This window comes from Mustela putorius, unplaced genomic scaffold (genome assembly GCF_011764305.1).
Source record: "Mustela putorius furo isolate JIRA1106 unplaced genomic scaffold, ASM1176430v1.1 tig00003845_pilon_pilon_pilon, whole genome shotgun sequence".
NCBI classification, from domain to species: Eukaryota; Metazoa; Chordata; class Mammalia; order Carnivora; family Mustelidae; genus Mustela; species Mustela putorius.
Genome location: NW_025421998.1, coordinates 50632681 through 50660078, shown reverse-complemented (window position 1 = coordinate 50660078; position 27398 = coordinate 50632681). Strand labels below are relative to the sequence as shown.

The following is a 27398-nucleotide window of genomic DNA, read 5'->3' as shown; positions in this document are numbered from 1 at the left end:
ATGAGAGTGAGAGAGCCCCCCCCCCCCCCCCCCGCCCCACCAAGAGCAAAGCTTTTTTTCAGTCAGCATTCCTACTACTTACCCAAGGTGCTCACCAGTAAAATCACAATTTCTTTCAGGCCATACTCCCGCATCTTAATCATGGTGAAACTCACCCCCACCCCGTCCCAATGTTCCTTGTTATGCCCACGTCCTGCTGCAGCCTTCCTGGGTGAAAAGGTCAGAGGCAAGGAAACATCTGCTACCTTGATGTGTTCCTGGAGCTGAGCCTGGTGCTGCCGTGTCAAGTTCTCATGTTGTTTCTGAAACTCGGCGATCAGGAGCTGCTTCTGGATTTGCTGCTGTTGCTGGATAAGGAGTAACTCTTGCTGCAGTTGCTTCTCACGGACAACAGGATCCACCACAGGCATCATCATCCTGAGGTCGGTCCTCAGGTCTAAAGGTGAGATGGGCTCCAGGCCCACGGGAACTTCTGATTTCACATCCACTAGAGAAGCAGGAGGAAGAAGAAAGGGTGGGAGGGCATGACAGAGGATAGGAAATGAGTATGTTGATTTGGAAACAAACAAAAAATAAAAAACACTATACCCTATACGAACAGTGTCAACAAGTGTAGTCATTTTTACAACGATCATAAAAGGTCTTTAGTGTATCAGTTTTGGTAAAATGGACCATACGCTAACTTTCACCCAGCAAGCCACTTTCACGAATCTTCTGAATTTCTTTTTTCAAAGAGATGAATCCTGCACCCACCACCACCACCCCACCCCACAAAAAACCCGAAAACCAAGAACCACAAAGAGATGAATCCAGTTATTTCCTGGTATCAAAGTCATTCACAAAACTTACTCTACTGGACCACTTAGTAGTAAGTTAGGCAAACTTGGGACAAAAATATGCTACTCTACTGAAGAAGAAATGCCAAGTTATAAGAGAGAAATTTCTATCACAACTCGATTTCCATACTTGCAGGCAAGTTAGTTTGTAATCAGAGTCAGAAGATATATTCTAAGATATATTCCTCAAGAATTAAGGAATTCCTTAAGAATAAAGCTTTCAACAATGTATCTGTGGGGCTGTTGGACCTGGCAAAGAACAAGTACAAATCTGCATGCTAAGATGTTGAAAATGGTGAGTGGATTAGTTAATCAACCACAAGTGTTCAGTCTTTCAATGATGATAAACTATATTTCAGTTACCTTATTCCTAAAATGAGTAAGGCATAAAAATGATGAGGAAGCTTAAAACAAATCAAACCACCAGAGAAACAAAGACTAATGAGATTAATTAATTTGACAAGAATAATTATAAGATATTTAAATTTAAAAAAACCGATAACATATAAAAAATTCTTACTACTTCTATCAGATCATTTGTAGGACAGTAGAAGCACAAAAATTCATAGACAAGGCAGATAGGAAGTAACAACATGGAGTTGTTAAAAGAACTAACTGGGATAATCCACTCTAAGGACTTAAAACATACAGAACATTTCTCAATAAATGCTCTGGGTTTTTTAAATTAATAAAAATGGAATTTTCCTGTGTATAAAAATATATCAACACAGTATGGCTAACAAAACAAAAATATTAAGAGCAAGTATGCAAATAATATTGCATGAGATTTTCATTTAATACTAGAAAATAAAAACACTAAAACTTCTAGAAAAGTGGAAAAAGAATATAGAGGAATATAAATAATCTTTATTTTTTAAGAAGATTTTATTATTTATTTATTTGTCAGAAACAGAGAGAGAGAGAGTGCACAAGCGGGGGAGCAGCAGGCAAAAGGAGAAGCAGACTCCCCAGTGAGCAAGGAGCCTGATGCGGCATTTGATCCCAGGACCCTGGGACCATAACCTCAGCTGAAGGCAGACGCTTAATGACTGAGCCACCTAGGTGTCCCTAAATAAACAATTTTTAAAGATCTACCTTTACTAGTAAAGAAATGCAAATTCTAAGTCAAAGTAAGGCATCATTTCCAAACATTAAGTATCATCTGTACGATCCATGTATATGCATATGTGTGTATAATACCCCATTGTGTGGCATAAGCATTTGAACAAGTAGATAATTACATATCGCAAGTGGTATTACCAAATGGTTAAAGCTTCTGAAAAACAACTTGGTGTTATGCAGGAAGAATCATTAAATATTCTACCATTTGATTCAGGTTTGCGAACTGTAGGAATATATCTTAAGGAGACAATAATTACGGGAAAATACAGTTCAATGTCATACCGTCCACTGAAGTATTATCATTTTAATTGAAATCCACCAACTACAAGGAAGCATCTAAGTAAAATATGTCACATCCATATGGTGGAAAAACACATACTCATTAGAAGTAATGTTTATGGGAACATGAAGAATGCTATTACAACATTAAATGAAAAAACAGTAATAAAAGTGACATATACCCTCTGATAACTCTTTAAATAAATACAACTTAAGCCAATACACATTCACATTTATGGAAAGCCTTAAATTCTAAGGGATGTAAGATTTGGTAGGAAAGAAAAAGGACAAAACTTCCAGCCCTCTTGGAGCAAATCTTCTAGTGCGTTTTTCTTTGTATTAGTCTCTGAATCCTTGTAGCAAAGACTGGTGACATACAGAACAGAACATAGTTATTTTGGAGTGGAAGTAGAAATAATTTCCCCTTCTTACTTTTCTGTATTTTTCCAAATTGCATTTAATGCTCTGACAACGACTATAAGTAACTTAGATTTGTAGATTCCAGGTTGGGAACTGCAAAGTTAATTTTCTGTGTGGATTTAAGAGCTATTTTCAGTGAGTCGAGAAAGGCTAACAGAAATCTTATCTGTAGAAGTTAAGGCTGCAAATACTGAATGAAACATTAATGTCCTTACTTATCACTTGAACTGCATCTGTGTACAGGGCATGTGGTATGCACCTGTGGGTGGGGTGGGAGGGGACGCTGGTATCAATCTTGGGTTGTGAACCCTGGTCAACTTTTCAACGTATTGATCAGAAGCTTGCATTGATGGTACTACACATGTCACTTTAACAGAAATGGTAAAACAATTTATTAATAAACCATAGTTTGGTGGACAGTGTCTTCTAAAACACTGATATTTATGAAAAGGATAGATAGTCATTGTGACAAGTTTGGGATTAAATGAGGATGATGGCCTGTATGATTTTGTAGGAGCAGAGTCTGTTGTAGAACTTTCAATCAAGACTGTGGAGTAACACGAGATTTTGAGCATTAATTTATAGAGTTGGTCTAATTCTAACCAAAAGCAATGACTGTTAATGATATATTTCATTTTTGCATTATAAAGGCCAAACTACAGCCTCCAGTGTTTACATATGGAAATCCCAATAAACAAAGGTCAGAACGTAACCCTATAAAGACAAAATGTAGAATTTCAGGAGACCTTGGGGTCTTTTCTTGTTGTCATTCTTCTTATCCATAAACTGTGAACATAAATCCCTAAGAAACCTCTCCCACAAAACAAGATAAGGGGGAAGAAAAGTCCCAGAACTCTCCAAAACAGCTATTGTAAACCTCAAAGGGTAATTTGACTTCTTAACCTGCTATCCCAACAGAAATGATTGTGTCTAACTGCTTGCCTTTGTTCAGAGACTAATCACTAAATTGTGAAAAATCACCCTCGACTTACAAAAACTGCTCTTGATTATAAATAATTGCCCAAGACTGAGAGAAAGCGGCAAGCAAGATCCCAGTCTTTCATCCAATTTATTCAGCAGCAATCCACATTCCATTTGTCTAGACTAAATATAGCAGCGTTTATACAAGAAATCAATAGTGCTTGCAGAGAGGAGAGCAAACGCATGAATATTTCATCAAACGCAGAGAGAAATGGCAATCAGCAAACCGTAGAGGTCATCTTTGGCCTGCTGGATTAGTTCTTTTATTTGGACAATAGCTCATCTCTGGCTAATCATAATCATATCATAACCATTCTTTCTATTTTTAACATTAATTGCATTGTGGGTGACAAAGACTCATCGTATTCCAAAAGAAATGATGGATTTTTCTTACAGCGTCTGTGACAGGCTAATAAGCCTCCCCAGGACTAATAATAGTAACACAAGACCAGGGCTGAGTCTCAAGAAGTTACAGTTACTTTCATATCATGAAATGTGAAAGAAAGGGCATTGTCTACAGCTGCTGTATTATCATAATTAGAAATAATCAACTTAAAAGAAAAAACTAACAACCAATTTTAACAGCGAGGAACTGGAATCATCTCTATTCATAACATCCTTGTCTAGGAACATCCAAATTTCTTATAAATTACTTTGAACAGGTGCCAGTGATACATAAGTTAGAAAGAAGTTGGTGCAACAAACTGTAGATATTAGCAGCACTAGTTAAAAACAAATCATGTTTTCTTAACAGATCTTAATTACTTTAGCTTGAGACCTCATAACTTTATTTGGACTCACTATGATTGTCTGAGATTTCAACTACATGCCAACACATATATATGTTATATTTATATTATTATTCTAATAGCAAATGCCCAGTTACAACATTTCAAAATATATATTAACTAGTCTTAATTATCACTTTACAGAAGCCTTGTTCATTCTTCCTCCAGTGTCTTTCTTAATTGTTTCTTTGATAGTTATTTATTCTTCTGTTTAGCCTTAATCAAGTTATGCAATTTTGTTTTAGAAATAGTTTTTAATGAACATGGAAACAAAAATCTCCCACATCAAAATAAAAATCTCAAACCATATAATCACATCTATTTAAACAATACCCACTTTATAGTTGTAACTTAATTTCTTCAACAAATTTTTAAAAATATTTTTTAAAAGTGTTAATTCAGAGTTTGAAGGATAACCTAACCACCATAGAGTATTTAAGTTTTCACTTTAGATACTGTTATTTATAGCACAGGTAAGTAGGGAGAATTTTCATATGTTCAAGACCAGAAATCTTTGGTTGCTCTTTGTCAGCTAACTTACAAACAAGAATCCATTATTTTTAAGACTGTTTTAGGTGAACAATTTGCAAACCCGATGGATGGAAAAATTCAAAGAATGCACATTTTTGACCATTTACAACTATCACAACTATAGCTGAAGACTTCACCCTGCCCCACTGAAATGAGATCTCAAAGTAGTAGCGTGCAAACTACAGGTTTTCACAAACCATTGGCACAGGCACAATCTCACCACCATTTGTAGGTACCAACTCAGCTAAAAGTTGTAACTTGAAAAAATGCAATAAAAACTAGCACCATGTTTATCTCAGTTCATATCATAGCTACAGCAGCTACAAATCAGCATCACCAACAGCGACAGCATCACCAATGCTGTCCAGAGCCAATTTACATGGAAATTAAGTTCTTTACACCAAGGAAATTGTTCTCCACAACCACTGGCAAGTGGACATATCATCTACAAGTACTAGAATTGGGGAGAAACAAATGTTCTGATCATCTGATCAGCTATCATAAGCCGTTCTCATTGCGAACCTTCTTGAACAAAAACTGAAGATGACATCTGGGGGAAGGGTAGATGACAATCCATAAGTAGCACATTACAGTCTTTGTCCTAACTATCGCGCTGTCAATCCCATCCTGAGCAATCCTAAAGAGTTGGCTCTGCAATGGGGGATAGATTATAGCTTCCCTGCCACTTGTCATGGTTATTTTGATCACTGAAGAGTTTTTTTTTTTCAGGTAGAATCCACAGATTTTGGGAAATAAATGAAGAACTCAAGTCTTTTTTCTTTCCTCAACTCCATAAACTTGATTTAACCCCATTCAAATCCCTTCAATATTCCTTTTTCTGAAATCCCGCTAGCACCTTCCACCCCCTTCTAAGAATGCTTTGAAACTACACATACACAACTTCATAATTTTATTTACATTTTTGTTCCTTATATCCTATTGGTTATATCAGAGCACAAAACTACCTGATGCTTGTTTGTATCTTGTTTATCTAGTACTTTGTCTTAATAACATATTACAGCACAAATTCTTAAGTACTATACTATCTTTTTTTTTTAATTTTTTTATTTTTTATAAACATATATTTTTATCCCCAGGGTACAGGTCTGTGAATCACCAGGTTTACATACTTCACAGCACTCACCAAAGCACATACCCTCCCCAATGTCCATAATCCCACCCCCTTCTCCCAAACCCCCTCCCCCCAGCAACCCTCAGTTTGTTTTGTGAGATTAAGAGTCACTTATGGTTTGTCTCCCTCCCAATCCCATCTTGTTTCATTGATTCTTCTCCTACCCACTTAAGCCCCCATGTTGCATCACCACTTCCTCATATCAGGGAGTACTATACTATCTTACGAAAGTATCAGAGACTGCTTAGGGCTGTACGTATTTAAAACAACATCGTAATCATTGCTTTTATGTATCATCAGGTTGACATCATTTTTAGTTAACCCCTTTATTCAGCAAGTATTGGTAAAGCTCTATGAAATAACAAAAAAAAAAAAGTTTTTTAGTCAGCAACAGAAGTAAGGAAAGCCTTTGGAGAACTCATATTTTGCTGCAGAAGGTCAACCCATAAACTTATGTAGAAAACATGACACATGAAAGGCAATGATGTTGTATTCCAGAATCCCACCTGGGTCCTCTTCTCTTTTCCCACCAGGACTGTCCATGGTCAGAAGAATCATATGGGAATGAAATTAGAAATGCCTGTGCACATATGCACACATACACACTCCCAATTAAAATCCTCAAGCAATTACTTATTAGGTCTTTATTCATTGCTTGAATTTCAGATAAATATTATTTGACTGTTTAAATTATTGATAACTGAATGAGTTTCCAACAATACTAAGTATTTGGAAAAAAAATGACTTCAAATATTTTTCTATTTAATGTGCCTTTCACATGTCCCAGATCCCAATGTTCCCTTAAAACTCAAGAGTACTGACAGGTGACAACCACCAAAATGGGGTGGGAACCCGAGTAAAATTATATTAATCCACCCATGCTGTTTGTCTTAGCAGGGATCACCAAGAACAAGCCAGAGCGCAGAATTATTGAAACAATAAGGCTTAATTTATAAATGATCACCCCGTGTTATATTATCAGAAATTTCAGCCAGCATTTTGTAAGCTCAGAAAGTTTTCATCTCAAATTTGAAAAATGAAGAATTAAATTACTAAATGTAAATAGAAAAGAACAAATCCTCCTGAAGTTACTTAATCAAAATTCTTTAATATTTCATCTAAAATAGCCAATAATTGATTTAGATTTAAAAAAAAAATCTTATTTATTTATTTTTGAGAGACAGAGAGAGGGAGGCAGAGGCAGAGGGAGAAGCAGGCTCCCAATGTGGGACTTGATCCCAGAACTCTGGGATCATGACCTGAACAGAAAGTAGACGCTTAACCCACTGAGCCACCCAGGCGCCCAACCAATAACTGATTAAAAAAAAAAAAAAAAACACAGGACACCATTTATTGAAGGCTTTTCATTGAAATGTGTCGTGTTCTTTCTGTCTTGGAAAGCACATTTTCTCTGAATAAGTAAATTAGTAAATTTGAGTGTGCCTAACATCAAACAGGGAAAGGAAAAAACAAGTAATACATTCTCAGCCTGGTGACAAAGCTGCCCAAATGTCCCTTTAGTCATACAAATATTCTTAGCTTCCACTGTCTCTACTTATGACAGCATCATCATGAAATAAAAAAAGAACTAGAAAATTATCGAACATGAAAAGAATAATTTTTATAACAAGAATTATTTAAACTGATTAGTCCGGAAATATAATTCTCCCTCCAAATGATTCTGTTCAAGTTATACATGTCTTTAGTTTCTTCAAGTGCATGCATACATGGCATAAATGAAAAGAAAATAAATGCAAGAAGCAATCTGGGCTTTGATTTACTATTCTCTTATTTCCCAGGGGTCTGAACAGGAAACAAAAATAACCACAAATGACTAAAATTTCAGTAGGCCTTGAAATATCAACATTTAAGTTAAAGAAAGCTAACTTTTTAATCAAAGCCTTACTATTTTGATTTACTTAATTCAAATTCCCTCTCTGCAAATATGCTTTTGAATTAAGCAGTCATAACAAACCATAACACAAACATGAACTGCCAACTCATTTGTAATACCCACTTAGTTCTAAACTATTGCAGTGTTTGCTAGCTCCTCACTATTTGAGAACCAAGTAAAAGCTTCATTGAGCTTCTTGCAGTTTGGAAACAAGATCAAGCCCATTTCTGTGACTTCCAGGTAATATGAGCTAAGCACCTAATCCATATTACTTTGTAATTTGAGATAAAAATTTAACCTGACATAACAGTACCTGTAAATGAACCCTTCAGTAGGTGGGAAATCTTAGTGCTTTAAAATAGAAAATATAAATATTAATCCAGAAGGTTATTTATTTAGCCACATAGAACACTCATCCCCTGGGATGAGCAAAATGACTTTAACAAGAGTTACAATGAAGGGGGGACAGACTGTTTCCTTCACCATGGATTTTTCCTACAACTTACATGTTCTTCTAGGTCACAGATAATAATTCACTTGTTACTTTGCAAAGGGCTAACAGTCCTTCCTTCTTATTATGAAAATCTAATAGTTGAAGCAACAGATTCCTTCTAACTCCATGTCATCTGACACGTAAGATAAATTCAACACCTAAGTTTCAGTTTAATGAATACCGATTGTCTAAATACCTCTCTCAGCAGATACCCCTCTCTAACGACACTCTTCAGGTCCCAATTACATTTGTGTATTCAGCAAATACAATTTTTTCAGAGAACATATCCCCACCCTTCTATCAGGAACCCTTGTTTGTGGAAGTATGCAACTGTGTTCTTTCATGATAGAGAAAAAGAACTTTGATTGGTTCTTGTATCCTGCCAGGAAAATTACCTTTAAACAGTGTGGGGGGAAAAATTCAATCTTTTCTGAGAGTTTCAATGCTTAATATATTCAAGACAACAACGTGTATTAAAAGTGCAGGAAAGCGGGAGGGGAAAAAGAGCAGAAATGCCAGGCATGGTGCTTCCCTTCTTTTCCTCTTGGCTCCAAGCCACCTTTACCTTTCTACCCTCTAATCTTCAATCCTGCAAAATGAGAACAGGATTTCAACCAATTTACTCTTTTCTTTCCTTTTTTTTTTTTTTTTCCTTCTCTAGGTCTGGGCTGTTTGCTAAGTTCTGAGGAAATCTTTATTACAAAACGAAAATTCTTAAAGTCCCACTAAACCCTTCTAATATAGGATTGCACTGGCTTTTAAAAACATTTCTTTAAACAGCTGGACACTTTCTTCAAATAAAATTTTATGAATAGCCCCAACATATAAAACCAGCACACGCAAAACTCTTCAGGAGGAACCAGCGTCTCTCACCCACTAGCTTCCGCTCTGGCTGCTTCCCCTGGGAATCCAGGCTCCAAGGAATTCAGTTTGAAAATCACTCTTCTAACGGCATTAGTTCTTTATTTGCTGAATTCAAATCAGAGGCAAATTATATTACTGCTCTTTCAAAGAACATGCATTACTGTTTTATGGAATTATGGGAATTTGGAATTTTTGAATTGGAAATAATAAAGTTTCACTTTGTACACACAATTTGGGGGGAAAAGTAAATGTTAAAAAATAAAAAATTCATCTAACATTGCATAATTTCAAATCTAGCCAGACAAATGCATTGGCACCTGTGTTTATGTTTTTGCCACATGGTGACACCACTTTTGCTCATAAGTAGAAATACCCACTATCCTTTGTCAGGAAGCAGTTTGAATATGTGAGTTTTAAAATAATTATGCAAGCCTGGAATTATGCAAAGTTTTCAGGGCTTGAGCATTCTAATAAAATGTGACTTCCCTATGCCGGATTCCAAATTTGGCTTTCTAAACTTGGTTAAGAACAAAGATACCATAATGTTAGTCAGTCTGGAGAATTGCTTTCTTTTAATTTAAATTATGAAGCCAACACCAATACCAGGGCTTATGATGTGCCAAACACTGTTCTGAATGTTTTATAAAATAAATGTTAATTCATTTATTCTTTTGTACAACACTATAGGAGTTTGGACTCTCCGGGTATACGGGATAGACACAATTATGCTCCTTACTCACAGATGAGGGAAATGGAGGCCACACAGGTACTTGGCCAGAGTCAAATAGCTACTAAGTGGTACAACAAGAATGGGAACAGACACCATTCGTGCCAGAGTCCACGATCTTAGCCACTGCACTCTCACTAGGGAGTTCTACAAAACAGGGATCCAATTTAATCTCTGTGCAAATCTGGTTGGCATATACCTTGGTATAAATGAGTCTGAAAAGTTTTTTGTCAAAACAATATCAATTTTTTTAAAATTTTTAGAGGTAAAGAGAACAGTCTACTTGTAATTGCCAATACATACAACAGAGAGATTTGTAGTAGAACACATTTCTGCGTATTTTGACACATTTGTGTATTTTCAGGTGAGTTCAAAGCATCTTTCTTAACACCTGTGTTTCGATGCCTTTTTAAGAAACAATTCTGTATTTAGGAAGTGCAAATTTGGTATTTCATCCTTTTCTTTTAGCCATAGAAATTTCTGTTGAGTCTAGACAATTTTTTTTTAAATCCATCTAACTTTCCAATCTGAAATCCACCTGAATTTCACAGGTAAAGAGTGCCTAATAATGAAGTTATCCTTAGTACTTGATTAACTCAATCCCCCTGGATTGTATCAGAGGTGGAGATACAGACTCATAATTAACAGTAAATAGTGTTAATGAGATTTAAATGTGTCCATAAATTTTTAGATTACTTTTTTAATTGAAGAAAGTACGTAGTAACAAAAAGGAAGAGGCAGCTGTTTTTTGACAGTGTGAGAAAAGATTTGACAGGATAGACTGGGGTGTTTTTTTTCAGATTTCAGAGCTTTTTTGGTATATGATTCCCTGTGCCTTATGAGGGATGATCTGTGGCCATTAAGGCACAACTTAGAAGATAAGTGAAGAGTCCACTTCAAAGAAAGGCATGAAGTCGTCAAAAAATCTGATTAAAACATATATATATATGTGTATATATATATATATATATATATATGTAAAAATAAGTAGAAATCAGTATATCTGTTTCTGTGCATTAATTAAAAACCCTCATAATCTGGCATAAGAAAGTATAATAATTTTTCTCTGTTGGTTTCTATTTAATTAGATGTCATTAAAATTTCTATTTCTGGTAGAAATCATAGTATGTGTTTATAGGAATGGCCTGTATTCAGAGAACTGTCAGCATTACAAAACGCTTCTCAATATTTTAAGCACAGCTTTGAGATGATCAGTCTACAACTTGAAGTGGTACACTTTGTACAAACAAAGTATAAGAAATAAGCTATTTAAGGTATTAAAAATAAAGAGGATTCCACAGAGCAGGGGTCAGCAAACTATGGCTCATGGGCCAAACCCAGCTAGTCCTCTGCCTTTTTTTTTTTTTTTTAACCACCTATGACCCAAGTATGACTTTCACATTCTTGAATGGTTTAGAAAGAAAGAAAGAAAGAAAGATAAGACATGTGAAGATCATTTGCAATTCAAACTCCAGTGTTCATAAATAAAGTTTTATTGGAACACAGGCACTCTTACTCATTTGCACACTGGCTATGGCTGCTTTTGCACTACAAAGTCAGGGATGAGTGCCACAGAGGCAGTATGGCCGGCAAAACCTAAAATATTTACTACCTGCCCCTGACAGAAAAACACAATCCCATCAACTGCAGAGAATCTATAGCCAATTTTTTATTGTCACACAGTGATATTTCCCTGTGATAACCAAATTTCGAAGCCATTACCCTATCCTCTACCCTACGTAAATAGGAAGCAGAATAGGCTGACAAGGAAAACACCATGTAAAAGAAGTTCCAACATATTTCATTGGATTGATATATCAGTTTTAGGCATTGTTGCTTGTTCTTCACATTAAGCAGTTAACTGGAAAACAAAAATATAAATAAGCATGATGGCATTTTTAAGTGAGCACTAGGTACTGAGCACTAGTTACAATTTCTGCATGAATTCTTTTCCTGTCACACAGCAGCTTTTTTACTATCCCCAGTTTGAAGGTGATGATAAGGAACACCAGACAGGTTTAAGTTAATTTTTGTAAGGTCACGTAGACAACATCTTTTTTTCAAGGTGCTGCTTTATCTTGCTTACTTAAATTCATGGTAAGTATTAATTTAGAATGATGTTAAAGGAAAGCCACTTTATCATATGCCATACTAAACAATTCAGGTAGGTTTTCCTTCTAATTTATCTCCTTTCCATGAAGCAGGGTTAACATGCTCTGCATGAAGCTAGATCTAGAACAAGTATTTGCTCAATTGAAATTTCTTTTAATAAGATAAAGAACATAGACTGCTCCCATCTGCACAGCAGTTGCTATATAACTATATTACTATATTTCATATATATATATTTTTTTTCAAAAGACCAGGATATTTTATAGAAATCAACATTTGAATGAGTTCAGGAAAGGAATGTTTAGAAATTACAGGATATTGTGCTTATTTGACTTTAAAATTTTTCTTAATAATGTGTGGGTTGATTTAGCTTATACTGAATATTTAAAAACCTTGAGGTTTTAAAGAAACATCACATGTACCTCAAAGCTACAATAATACTACTACAACGTTGGCTATTTTGCCCTAGTGATAGATCTGTAGCCAAACCACTAAAGAAATTCGGTGCCTCAAACAAAATAGCCCTTTAGTTAGCATTGTAAGGCGGGGGGAACTTAGGGAAAAAAACAGTTACCCAAATGTTCTTCCAGATATTAATATAATTTTAAATTAATGTAACCCAAGATCATAGGAAATACATTGCTAATCACAGAGCTTAGCAAAGCCATTCTGAATCTGATGGTTTCAATTTTATTTTCCACAGAATTCATAACATAATGCAGATCAGACTGGGAGAGGAGACTCAGCAGCTTGAGAACTCATTTGTTAAACAAAAATTTAAGTCCTAGTTTTTTTTAAAAAAACGCTTTAAATCAATGGTTTGGAATCTGTAATCATTGAAAGAAATTCTAAAAAGTAAATATTGCCTTGGTTGAAACCAAAGATAAAGAAAGAACAAAAACTAGATGCAATTTGTATTTAACCTAAAAGAAATGCACTTGTATGGGGCTACTCGGGTTTTCTTTCCCTGCCCGGGTGTAGGGAGAAGGAAGGAGCTAGAACCCTGTGTGATTTCTGAGGTCAGTAAGGAAGTGAGTTCAACCTGCTGCGCTAGTCACGTGTCTATTTGATTTATGTAGGCTGTTCAATTGGGTTTCTTCATTTCAAGGTAAAGTTGGCAGGAGGCAAGATGTAGTCAAAGCCAAGGTTCAGAAATTTCTGGGCATGTCTGGAGAGCAGGTGGGACCGGCACAGCAGATGTCCATTTGCATAAAAGACTCAGGCACCTCCTAAGAAGAACTCATCTTCAGAAAAGAGGAAGCCAGGACTGACACACTTGACCTGATAACCAAGTCTCAGGGTCTGGGGGATTCTGACTGTGCATACACAGTTCCCTCCCTTCTCTGTGCACCCTCACCTCCTCGTCCCAGGGTATAAACCTCATTTCCACCTTTTATGTTGTTTTGTAAATGCTTTCCCCAAACTCATTGTTAAGATCATATTGTTAAAAACATGTCTGTGGGGGTGCCTGGGTGATTCAGTGGGTTAAGCCTCTGCCTTCGGCTCAGGTCATGATCTCAGGGTCCTGGGATCAAGCCCCACATCAGGCTCTTTGCTCTACAGAGAGCCTGCTTCTTCCTCTTTCTCTCTCTCTGCCTGCCTCTCTGCCTACTTGTGATCTCTCTCTCTCTCTCTCTGTCAAATAAATAAATAAAATCTTAAAAAAACAAAAACCAAAACCATGTCTGTGTTTTACCTGACTCAGTCACGGGGCCCCATTGTTTTAGAGAACAAATAAATGTATAAATTAATATATCAGTCTTCTTTCCGTCACTGGCTCATGCCCAGTATCTTGCCAAAGGATTGAAGCAGAATATGGCAGAAAGAGAACTGAGTTTGCAGTTCTAATCTTGCTCACCCTATTTCTGTGAGACTTTGGTTCCTCTCGTAGAAAACAAAGCAAAGAGGCTGAAGTGATGATTCTCAAGCCTCTTTCTAGGGCCAGGGCTATTCTCTCCCCACCCCAAAATTATATAGAATATAAAGTAGTTTCTATCAGAAAGTCTACCTCATGAGGGAGGCAATTACTCTTGGCCTTCACTGACCTCCTTGGGTAAATCAATAACCAGCAGAACAGATACTGACCAGAGAAAAGAAGGGGTCTTCGGAGAAAAGAGAACTCCTACCAAACAGGAGAAAATGATAGAGAATGTAAAACAGAAAGTTCTTTAGAAAAAATTTATCTAATTAAAAATTATCCTACGGCAGGCTTTGCCTAAGATACAAAACCCAATTATGGTCAAAACTGTTTTATTCCTTGATTATGCTATTTGGAAACTTTGCCTCAAACCCTCCATTGTAAATAGCAAAACATTAACTTTCCATTTTCTGTTTCAATGAAAATGTCTTTTTCTACAAGAGTTGTTTCTTAGTGGGGTGTAAGGAACAAAAATACCTATATTTTGTAATTCATTGCTTATAAATAGGAATAAACACTTTCCTCACAAGTGATACTACAGAGCAAGACAATATCCAATTTGAGAAAAATCAGGTATATTATTCTGATTTCTACGAAATGTGGTAGATATGGAAGGCACGCTCATTGCTTAATAAAGTCACAGAATATTGCCAGTAATTAGGAATTAAAATAAAAAAAAAGACAACTAAAGTTGAAAAATAAAACTGAAAAAAATTACCCATATTTTAAATATCTTAGAATCTCCTTTTTTGGTTAACATAAAAAGATAACATTACTTACAAAGTCTCACAGAGGTAACATTAAAGCCTCATCACCGGTTTATTTTTATTATTTCAGGGCACTCAGAGATGAACCAAACCTTTCTTTTTTAGCTAAAATATCCCACCCCTCCCTCTCCCCAGCAAAGTACCCTATACTGTCCAAAGCATTTGGTCCTGTTTAATAGCTAAAAACTCTTTTTTCCCACCTCTCTCTAGTTTGGCTCCAAGTCAATGCTGTTTTTCTCATTCCAACTGTTTTGGACATATGCTGGCCCAACTAACAATGGTAAACACAGCAAGCTGTCTCTGATATGGTGCTGATTAAGTCATCTTGTGAGCAAGCAGAGTTTGGATGTTAAGATGCTAAGAAAGAAATGACTTTCAGAAATTCTCCTCCCTTTGAAAAATATTTAGATTCTCAATTTTAAATTATATGATAAACAAACCATGGGATACTTTGGAAAATACATTCTTCCAATGTCAGCTTAAGCGTTTGAGACACAAAGAAAACTAAGACATGCTTCTTATAGTCACAGATTCTACCGTTGAAAATTCAGAATAAGGGGTAGCATGGGGAAAAGTGGAACCCAAAGGTGGGCTTAAAAATGAGAGAATGGCATTTCCTATGTGTAACAGGAAAAGAAGGTATGAAATTGAAATGAGGAATACTTTGAATTGTATTTTAATATCCTATTAGCAAAATACTAGTACAAAAGTAGTACCTTAATCAATAGAATTAGGAACAAAGACCCAACCAACACCACAAGCATGAGGTCCAAATGACTGGAAGGAATATAAATATTGTAGTGCATGTAATTGTTATTTAGAATGAAAGTAATTATTTTTTAAAAATTAGCATCTTAGATTCAGTTTTTATACATTAGAAGTAAGCACTTGTTTTTCACTTAGCTTAATTTGTATATGATGACTTCCCCTCATTATGCAAATGGAATAGATAAAACCAAATTGTAAAATAAAGACAGGAATAGGTCTTCCTTAAAAATACATATGTCGGGGTACCTGGGTGGCTCTGCCAGTTAAGTGTCAACTCTTGATTTTGGCTCAGGTCAAGATCTCAGGGTTGTGAGATCTAGCCCTACATCAGGCTTCACGCTGGGCATGTGGTCTCCTTAGGTTTCTCTCTCTCCCTCTCCCTGTGCTCCTTACCTCCCAATAAAAAAAATAAAAATAGAATTGCATAGGTCTTTGGAAGCCTAAGCAGAGCTGGCAAGTCAAAAATAGGACCACTTCAAACTTAGTATCTCATTTGTTGATCCATAAAGCTCTCACCAAGTTATGACTACAATTTGATAGCCATGAAAGCAAGGCAGATTAATTCATTTATTTTTTTTTAAAGATTTTATTTATTTATTTTACAGACAGAGATCACAAGTAGGCAGAGAGGCAGGCAGAGAGAGAGAGGAAGGGAAGCAGGCTCCCCACTAAGCAGAGAGGCTGATGAGGGGCTCGATCCCAGGACCCTGAGATTATGACCTGAGCCGAAGGCAGAGGCTTTAACCCGCTGAGCCACCCAGGCACCCCTCAGTTTTCTTTTTTTAAAAAAAGAGTTTATTTATTTGAGAGAGAGAGAGTACAAGCAGGAGGAGGAGGGACTGAGGGAGGAGGGGAAGCAGACTCCCCATTGAGCAGAAAGCCCGACACAGAGCTCTAACCCAAGACCCTGGGCCCGTGACCTGAGCTGAAGGCAGATGCTTAACTGACTGAGCCCCCCCCCCCCCGGCCCAACTTAACTCAGTTTTCTTATTTCCAAACTATGCAGGCCCTGAACACAGAAAAGGCGAGGACTCATTGCTATCCAAAGATTTACAGTCTTAGTAGGTTGGGAATCTAAGGGAAGAGAAGCGAGAAAGTGAATGAATGGTATAGAATATGGTAAAGGCAATACATCAGTGATGTTGATAGGTGCCAATTTTTGAGCGTTTTCTCTGAGAAAGGTATTGTGCTAACAAGCACTTTATATTGTGAAATCACAGAGAGAGGAAAAAATAATCTGTCTGTAGGGGTTGTAAAAAAGGTTTGTGAATACAAGATATTAGAGGCCAGTAGATGGGGAAACAACTAGAAGGCTAACAGCAACAACAAAAAAATACCACAAGAAAAGCATTTAATAATTAGGGCTGCCCAACATGAAATAGAAAGAAAGGGATGATGCATTTCAGTAGAGTCAGCAAGATTTGAAAACCAACTGGATAAAACAAATAAGAATTCTTTTTATAGTATCACTGATATGTTTAAACTGTGGTAGCAGAATTACGGCAATATTGAATTTTTTATTTATTTTTAAGTGAGGGAGCAAAGAAACACAGGATTTTTTTCTTAAAGGAGCAAAATCTTCTGACAACAAAAATGGGAGCGCATAAATGACAGTATACTATTTTCTTAGTAATGAAAATTCCCTAACTGTACAAAGCCACATTATAATAGGTTTAGAAATTCTTGCAAGCTTCTGATCAGTAAATATAATCAGACTAAATAAAAGTTCAGTAAAACATGAACTACATAAAAAAATAATAAAATTATTATTTTTTAAGTATAAAATTCTTTTTTTTATTTTTTATAAAATATAACATAATATATTTTATCGCCAGGGGTACAGGTCTGTGAATCGCCAGGTTTACACACTTCAAAGCACTCACCATAGCACATACCCACCCCATCTTTTTTTTTTTTTTTAAGGTTTTATTTATTTATTTGACAGAGATCACAAGGAGTTAGAGAGGCAGGCAGAGAGAGAGGGAGAGGGAAGCAGGCTCCCTGCTGAGCTGAGAGCCCGATGTGGGACTTGACCCCAGGACCCTGAGATCATGACCTGAGCGCAAGGCAGCAGCTTAACCCACTGAGCCACCCAGGCGCCCCTAAGTATAAAATTCTTAATAAAAAGAACTGTGACACTTGTACATGACATTATAGATCATTTTGGAAAGAAATTTAAGGGGTTCTAAATAAGTGGAAATACATCCCATGCTTTTTTATTAGAAGGCTTAATATTACTAAGAAATAATACACTCCAAATTGATTCACAGATTCAATGCACTCTCTATCAAATTCCCAGTCTTATGTTGTTTGTTTGAAGGAACTGACAATCTGAACTTAAAATTCATATGGAAATGGAAATGAACAGCATTGCAGAAATAATCTTTGAAAAGAGAATAGAGCACAGAGATCTCACACTGATCTCAAAACTCACTACAAAACTACAGTAATCAAGACAGTGAAGCTCTGGCATAAAGATAGATGTGTCGGGGTGCCTGGATGCTCAGCGGGTTAAGCCTCTGCCTTCGGCTCAGGCCATGATCCCAGGGTCCTGGGATCGAGCCCCACATAGGGCTCTCTGCTCAGCAGGGAGCCTGCTTCCCCTACTCTGTCTGTCTGCCTCTGTGCCAGCTTGTGATCTCTGTCAAATAAATTAAAAAAAAAAAAAAAAGACAGATGTGTCAATCAATGAAAGGGCACTAAGAGTCCACAAATAATGTCTTGTATTTATGGTCAATTGTTTTCTGACAAGAGTATTAAGACAATTTATAATAAATACCTAGTCTTTTCGACAAATGATACTGGGACAGTGCAATATTTAGACATACAAAAAATGAAGTTGGAAACTTACCTTCCACCCTACACAAAAAATGAACTCAAAATGGATAATAAACTTAAATATAGAGCTTAAACTATAAAGTTCTAAGAAGACAACATAGAAGTAAATCTTTGTGACTTGGATTAGGCAATGGCTTCTTAAATAGCAAAATCAAAAGCACAAGTGAAAAAGATAGATAAACTGCTCTACCTCAAAATTAAAACTTGTGCTGAAAATAGTAGCATCTATCCTCAGAATGGAAAAGCATACTTAAAAATCATATATCTGATAAGGGTTGGTATCCAGAATACATCAAAGAAGGTTCTAAGAGTTTAAATTCAAATGACCCAATTAAAAAAAAAAAAATAGACTAATGACTTGAAAAGACAATTCTTCAGAGAAGATATAAAAATGACCAACCAACACTTGAAAAGATACTCAGCATCATTAGTCTTTAGGGTAATGCAAATTAAAACCACTGTGAGATACCACTTCATACCTACTATAATGGCTGTAATCAAAAAGATCAGAACAAGTGTTGACAAGCCCATATGACCCCAGCATTCCATTTCTATGTCTATATAACACATCCACACAAAAACATATATATGGACATTCACAGCAGTATTAGTCATAAGAATCAAGAGAGAGAACAACCCAAATGCTCATGAACTGTTAATTAAAATGTGGCATATCCATATAAAGGAATTATTATTCAGCACCAGTAAAAATAAATGTAGTATTGATATGTGCCAACATGGATGAAGCATTCTTCTGAGCAAAGGAAGCATCATCGAAGACCAAATGTGGTATGGTTCCATTCACATCAAATGTCCAGAATAGATAAATTTATAGAGACATAAAGCAGATTTCTGATTGTTTATGGCAGGGCCGGGGGAGTAAAATCAAATGGGAAATGACTGCCAATAGGTGTGAGTTCTTTTAGGGTAGACAGAAGTATTAAAAATTAGATTGTGGTGATAGTTGCATGACCCTGTAAATCTATCAAAAAAATTTAATTCTACATATTAAATGAGTGAATTTTATTTTAATTTTATCTCAATTAAGTTAAAATAATCTAAACCAATTATCTAAATATACTGAGATCCAGGAATAACAGAAACTTCATACACAGAAAAAAATATTTCTTCGTTTCAGAAATACAAAAGGTAACTTAAAAATTATTGTTTCCTCTAGAAATTTTAAAGCTGGATGTTGTCAATGCCTTATTAGTGTTTAGCAATCTAGCGGTGAAAGTAACATTTTTAATTCCATATGCTTTACTACTAGTTTCTTTTGGAGCAACATGTATGAAAACATCGACTTAAAATGCCACAACACTGACTCCAACTTTTTAACCAAAACATCAGGTTTTTCAAGTAAGAGAAAAAAAAAATCATTTTCTTACTCCTTTCCTCCATGACATTTTGCGCTTTTCAGGGCTAACTGATAAAATATGTAGGGACACATGTGGTTGGCTTCATGGGTTCCAGCCTCTTAACTGAAGAACTACTTCTTTTTTAATGTTTGGAGGAGAGCATGCGACTAGGTGAGGTCCCGGTGAAATTTCTCAACATGTACTTACACTTCCAAGCCCTTCTTTTCTGCCCCTTGCCTTCCCTTTAACAACCGCTCTCTCCTCACCCACCTCAGGCTCCCATCTCTGACTCCAGGCAAGCCGAATCCTATGGTCATTACAATTCTCATGTTATCAAAAATATTTCACCTCTGTCCATTTCCCCACTATCAAAACACAACTGCCCCTCAGTGAGGTTGCTTCATCTGTGCAGTGATTCCTTCAAAAATACATCATGTTGATTATGTGTCAATCACTACACAGAGGGACAAAACATCGAATCTGGCACAAAGTTGGACAAAACACTGAACAAGGCACCTTCAGTTACACTATGGTGAGGAAGCATAATATCAGAGATATGCACAGGGCGTCCTGGGAGCACTTTACACAGCCACGTTTTCAAGTTGGGCATATGCAGGAAACATCAAGTCTATTATTGTCATGAGAGATACAGAGAGGATGTTGGTGGCAGAGTGACAAATGACCAGGGCGAGGAGGAAGCAGAAGGCAGTATTACATGACAAAGAGCTTGAGACTTTAAAAAGTCAACATTTACTGAGTGAATATTCAGTTACAGAAACTGTATTAAATGTTTTTAAGTCTATTTTGTTCAGTTAATTCTCACAACTTTGTAAAGTCTTTAGTATCACAACATCCATTTTACAGATGGGATCTCAAGGTTTGGGTTATATTCCAACCTCAGAGTCTTTCAGCTGAGAGGTAATATATATGGAAGGCTAAGCCAAATCAGTTTGAGGCAGTTAGGAAATGATTTTTTTATAAATTATCTGGAGGAACCTTGAGATTTCCAGAAATGTTTGACAAGTTAATTTTTAAAGTAACTAACAAATAAAATATTTGCCTTTCGGGAAAGAAAAGCAAAGTGACTAAAACAAATGGTACATGAGGAAAATGTATTTGTCATTATATATTCCCTGGCATATTTTAGATTTCAGATCACATTGTATAGTATTGATTCAAGTGAATAAATTATCAATCAGAATAAGTCCAGGAAAATATAAGATTTGAGTCACTTGACCCATCTTTGGTACTTAAGCTCACTTTTAGGTACTGAGGCCAGCATTACTAACAAGCAAGTAAAAAACAAATAGATCCTAGAATATGATATCTGAATGAAAAAGTATCTCACAGACCAAATGAAAATTGAAAAGAAGTTATATTCCCAAAGCTATGACTAAATAGTTGTCTCTATTTTGGCTAAGGCCCCAGGAAAATAGGCGTCAATTACTCCCGCATTTTAGACCACCCATGGAGGATGGCAAAGGAACAAACTGACAACCAGCATGGGCATCTCAACACTGTTGGCTTCTCAACACTCAACGTTGTAAAAGAGTTGCAGTAAAACTGGCCAAGCAGTTGGAGAAAAGAGATGGAGAATTCTTGAGAGACAGTGTCAATGCATTCCCCATCTTTACCCCTTCCTCCTTAGTGATGTAAGGCTTACTTACTTGTCCCTCTCTTTAAGCCCTTTAAGTCCAAAGGGCTTCAAAGAACACACTTAAGAGAGCTTGCTAGGCTAGGCTTCCTGAAGTTTTAGAGACCGGGTACATGGGTTTCTGACCCACGCCGAAGAAATCTAATGGATGAAAACTAGAATTGAGAAGGTAGTTGAAACCTCATGGGAAAAGATGGAACACCTGATCAGTAGGTCTAAAGTGTGGGTGTATCATGGAGACCAGATGTGGACCAGGAGAGAAGGACAGTGACAAGACTGGCCTTGGACTGTGATGGAAACTTCCCAGGAGGGATAACTAATCAATCAAGGAAAAAACTTCAGCAAGAATATCCCAAAGATGGACAGGCTTGTGTCCAAAGTGTGAAGGAGCACTTGTAATTAGCCATTTGTGGGGTGCTTCACTTAGTTCAGGAACTGGGGGTGAATGCACCCCCAAGGGAAAGAGCCAGCCTTAATCACCTGTCCAAAGCAAGCTGTCTGGTCACAGGGGAATTCAACACGTTAAGACCTTTCCTGCTTTCTTATCTCTCTTCACTGCCCTCCCCCCACTTTACAACTGGATCAAGGTGGTGGAGGAGGGACAAAAGCCCAAAGCTGGAGAAAACAGGGACGATGGCCATACACCTCTCTTTCATTGTATTGCAGGCTCATCCATGAAGCTGATCTAAGTTCAGAAACTTTTACTTTGAATGAAGTTTCACTGTTACACTGATAATTACTGAATGGAAACAATACAGGGTTAAAGTGCCTTGAAGACCTCTGATGATTGGAGAGGGACCAGGAAAGTCATGGGCGTCCAGTTTAACCTCAGTGTTGGGTCATACATACTTCTCCGGTGCTAGTTTGAATGGGAAGAAGGGAGAGAGACTCAAGTTGGTTTTCTGTTGGCACCCTACAAATTCCACATGCTTCCTACCAAAGTAAAAATAGTTGTGATAAAAAAAAAAAACAATTAGGCCAAAGAGGGACTAAATCTACCCCTGACACTGACATTATCAGAACCAAACGTTAGTGTGTTAAGAAAGGCACAACCTCAATTTTCACACCTGTAGATGTGTCCAGATGGTGTATAGATTTAGAGGATGGGTCCTGAAATACAGTCATGAAGTGAGCCCTGATATACAGCTTTTAGATGACTGACAGAACAATGCTCTCAGACACCATTCTTGTCACCTTTTACCTGTTATGTCTCTCTAGTTCCTTTATGTATCATGGCCTGTGAAACAAAGACCAATAATTGGAAATATGCTACATTTAGGAATAGGTCATATGCTTTATTTTTAGTATTAGGAACATGAATGTGTTTTCTGAGGATTCTGAAAATAGAATATGTTAAACATGACAAGAATAGCCATCATTAATGATTGGGTCAGAAAAGATAACTGGTTACATGAAGTTCTGCATGACAAAGACTGTATCCAGTAATTTTGGTTGATTATGAAAAGAAATGCTTTCTATATCTACAGACTGAAATTTAGCAAATAAAAAGAAATTCTTTAAAGAGCTTTTTGAAATGTTTAAAGAGTTTGTGCTTACTAATTCCAGGTCTCATATATTTTAAAATGTTTTTAATGTTAGAGTCTTTCAAGTTTCAGCAGGTGGTAAGCACAATTTTAAAAACAGAAATAAACACAAGTGAATGCTGAAACTGAATTAAATATTTATTAAGCTCATAATATGCCAAAAGCCTAATATGAACTACTAATTACGTGTAAATAAGTAAAATGTTATCTTATTTTAAATTATTAAATTAACAGTATGTTTGCAAAATAGTGCAATAGTAGAAAATACAGTAGAAAGACAAATCCCTTTTCCTCACTCCTTACTGCTTACCACTTCTCCTAGAAGAAATACTTACGAACAAATCCCTATTTTTTTTCCCCTGTGTTCTTCATGAAGTCTATCTTTCATGAAGTGTTTTGTTTCTATCCCTGGTGTCATAGATAAAACATACCATTGCTGACATGAAGAACAAGCATAAGAATTATATTTTTATTTTCATTTATAATAGAGAAAATTTAGGAAGAGATGACTTTAAAATATACCAGAAGTATTCAGGTTGCATATAAAGAAAAACTTACCATCTTGCCATTGCTTTAAAGTTGTCAAAGTCCCAGAATAAAACACCAAAATTATCTGCAGAATCTCCTTTGACCTACATCTGCTTTTTAAATTTTAAGTCAGTATCACATGGAGAATACATCTAGAATGTTGAACTAACAGGACTCCAAAATAGATTCTTCTGGATTTAAAAATAACTATAATCTTACTATTCCCGAAGTAGCTGGGAATGGGAGTGCAGAATAGTCTCTCTTCACTTATAACTAAATGCTAATGAGATCCATTAAAATTGCTCTTGAATCTGCTTGGATTCTCAGGTAGATTTTCTTGTTACAAGATATTCAGAACCCCTCTGAATAAACAGTTAAGAGCTTTCTGAATTTACTATATAGCAAGTAAATGAAGATGGCTAAGCTTATAAGAAATCAGACAGTACTTATTAGACTTATTTAATTACTCCAAGGAATGATTTAACACATTACCCCTAACACTGTTCCAAATGAGGTGGAATCCATTCGTTTTCTGCTGAATTATGTAGTACTACCAACAATTTAACAGACACGTGAAAATGTGTGGGGGAAACACTCTGAGAAACAGAAGTTTTATTGAGTTAAATATTAAGATAAGTGACAGTAAATTTTAAAATATTCAATTTACTTCCAGAGGAACATTTTTCCATATGCGGTATTTGGCTGCTGACTTCAACACTGGAATGAGACAGAAATCAGGGAACCTAATTAAAGACTGGGAGAACATCTGGAAACTCAGTAAATATTATTTAGATAGTAAAGATTCTTTGGACTTTCAATTCCATATGACAATACTGTCATAAGAGAATTTAACCTTCTTCCAGTTTTCAGCCAAAAAGTAGGATAACTGACATTTATATCTCCCTGTGCAAGGTATACCTTCTCTTCCATCTCTTATTTCTGAATCCCCAGCACTCAAGTCCATGCTCTACGAATAATTATTGAATGAACAAGTGAATGAAAGGCTCAATGAAAAGTAATATTAAGGAATCCAAGTTTATGTTGAATTTACACAAACTCCTGTGACCATTTCTGCATATATGAAATTTGTATTCTTATCCTATCTTTACATCAGACATAATATAACCCCCTCCTAACATGTATTTCTAGCATGAAGTGTTACTTAAAAAGAATACAGCCATCATTTGCAACTATAACTTTTTAAAAAAACATTTTAAGGTTTTATATATTTATTGTGGGGAGGGGTAGAAGGAGAGGGAGAGACAATCCCAAGCAGACTCCACATGGAGCACAGAGCCCCACATGGGGCTCAATCCTACAACCAGAGCTGAAATCAAGAGTCCGTCATTTAACCAACCACACCCCCCAGGTGTCCCACACCTATAACTTTTTTGAACTGCTTGAGACAATACCCCAAAACTTTTAAAACACATACTTAAATGATCCTTTAATAGAATTATTGGTGATTTATACTTTCTCCAAATGAAAACCATTACATATTTATTTAAAAAAAAACCAAGAAAACAAAAAATATTCCAGGATTTTACCATTTAGAAACAATAATGGTGAGATCTACTTGCAGAATATATTACATAATGAGACCAAACTATGGAAAAAAAATTTTTTGAACCTTGCTTTTGTGCTCAATATTATTATACATCTTATTATGTTATTAAAAATTCTCATAAATAAAATAAAGAATGTAGACTTATAGTAATTAATATAACCATTATATTACCTATGCACCTTTTAATTATTTTCAATTTCTTGTTTTTTAAAAAAAACTTTTTATTATACTTGAGAAATGGGTATTGTGGAAAAGTATGAAATAAAAATAAAAATCAGAAAATATAAACATGAATTTTTAACACCCAGAAGTTACCATTGTTAACCTGTTAACTGCTAAGTGTTAAGATGTAAATATATCTTGTTGGATCTTTTAAGTATATACATATCCACATATATGTATTTTTGTGTGTATATGTGTATTAAAAGAAGATAATATACTCATATTATTTTGTAGATATATTGTTTTTCTAGGTTAAGTAATCTTTACCTTTTATTTTAAAATAATTTCATCTCATATAGAAGCCATAGCATATTCATACACTATTTCCCCAAATCATCCATTAGACTTGGTTTGTTTAAATTAGCTAAGGCCTCATTTTTATTACCCAGATTTGATGAAGACTTCCCTATTTTTTTGCTATTAGTAACAGTGCTGAAATGGAGACTTTTGTGCATACGGCTTTTTCTATAATTAGAATTGTTTCCTTAGGAGAGGTTCCCAGAAATGGAATTAATGAATCAAATGCCATGAACTTGTAAATCTCTTGATACCTACTGCCAAATGACTTTCCAAAAGCACTGTACTAAATTACATTTGTAATAGCAGGGTATGAGAATTTTCTTAAAATGAGCACAGTTAAACAGTAAAGGAGTCTTTTGAACAGAAATTTAATTTGATGTCAAGAAACAACAAAACTACAAAACTGATACTTACATCATTTACCTATCAAGTTTGAGTCAGTTTATTAAACATGTACTACACACATAGAATTTAACTAGGTACAAAAGGTGCACAGCACAGTTCCTGTTCACAATAAGCATACAATCTATTGAGCAGCTATAATCCATGCCAAGATGCCAATATAATGTTGGAAGACAATGACAAAGATATACTCCAAACTTTACATGAGCAAACACTGGAATCACCCAACCCAGCCCGAGAAAAGAGAAGGTTAATAAAGGCTTCTTAAAAGCTATAACAACATAGTTTATCTTGAGGATTAAGTAGGAGGTAGCCAGGACAATTAAAAAGTAGGGAGAGGGCATCTGCATGGCTCAGTCAGTTTTAAGTGTCCAACTCTTGATCTCAGCTCAGGTCTCAATCTCAGAGTGGTGAGTACAAGCCCTGCACTGCGTTCCATGCTGGGCGTGGAGCCTACTTAAAAAATAAATAAGTAATAAAATAATAAGAAGTAGGGATGAAAAAGATGATAGTCATAGCAGAAGGATCAGCACGAGTTTTCCGAAGAAACTCTAACATGGTATAAATAGGGGCAACTGCCCAAACTTTTTTCCTGTCTTCCCTCAGCTTTTATGGCAAGTATCATCCCTTCAACAGACTTCCAGCACCAGAGTTCTATAATCACTTCTTATCCATGGAAAGCATATTTTAGCCCCTCCAACTGTCCTTAGGAGGAAGGAGAATAGTTAACAGCCTCTCTAGGGGACATACGAGAAGTATATGAATTTATTTCATGGTCACAATAACTAATGACACTATCGATATTCACTGATCAAGGACCAGGGAAGTTTAACGTTCCCACACAACAAAGAATGGTTCTCCCGAAAAGGCCAACAGTACCCTTAAATACTGAGCCAGACTGTAAGTTTCCTGGAGACAAAGATGGGATTCTACCCCTTACCCTCATCACACCTAGAACACCTACATACATCATAAACATACAGTGAATACCTCTTGATAGATTAAAATGAAATCAGCATAATTTCAAACATAAGTAAAATGTTCAGAACGACCCACCAAGTGTCTTATTATCTACGACGTATGTGCATCACCACGAAGGCCATTACCAGAGAAAGAGGATGTCAGCTCCTGCTCTGTGAAATAAAAATCAATGGCAGTCACCCATCTGTTTGCATTAGCAGAGAAAGCAAACCAGCCTTAATTCCCTCGATCACTTGCCACAGGGGCAAAATTTCCTAGAGACGTTCAAGATATGTGAAAACTTATTTTTCAATCATTGTGGCTCTAATCCCCTACCAATGGTCACCTGGACTGGAATCACAATCTTCTGAAGCTTGAGATTTAACATGAGGG

General features: G+C 36.0%; 1 protein-coding gene across 16 annotated transcripts in view; it reads right to left on the bottom strand.

Annotated features, from left to right (window-relative positions):
* HDAC9 (histone deacetylase 9) overlaps positions 1-27398 on the bottom strand; it is a 924856-nt gene that overhangs the window by 446769 nt on the left and 450689 nt on the right. For all 16 annotated transcript variants that reach the window (XM_045062751.1, XM_045062752.1, XM_045062760.1 and 13 more), the window contains one exon: positions 246-487. In XM_045062751.1, coding sequence (XP_044918686.1) covers positions 246-487 — 242 coding nt within the window. The remainder of the gene's footprint in view (positions 1-245; positions 488-27398) is intronic.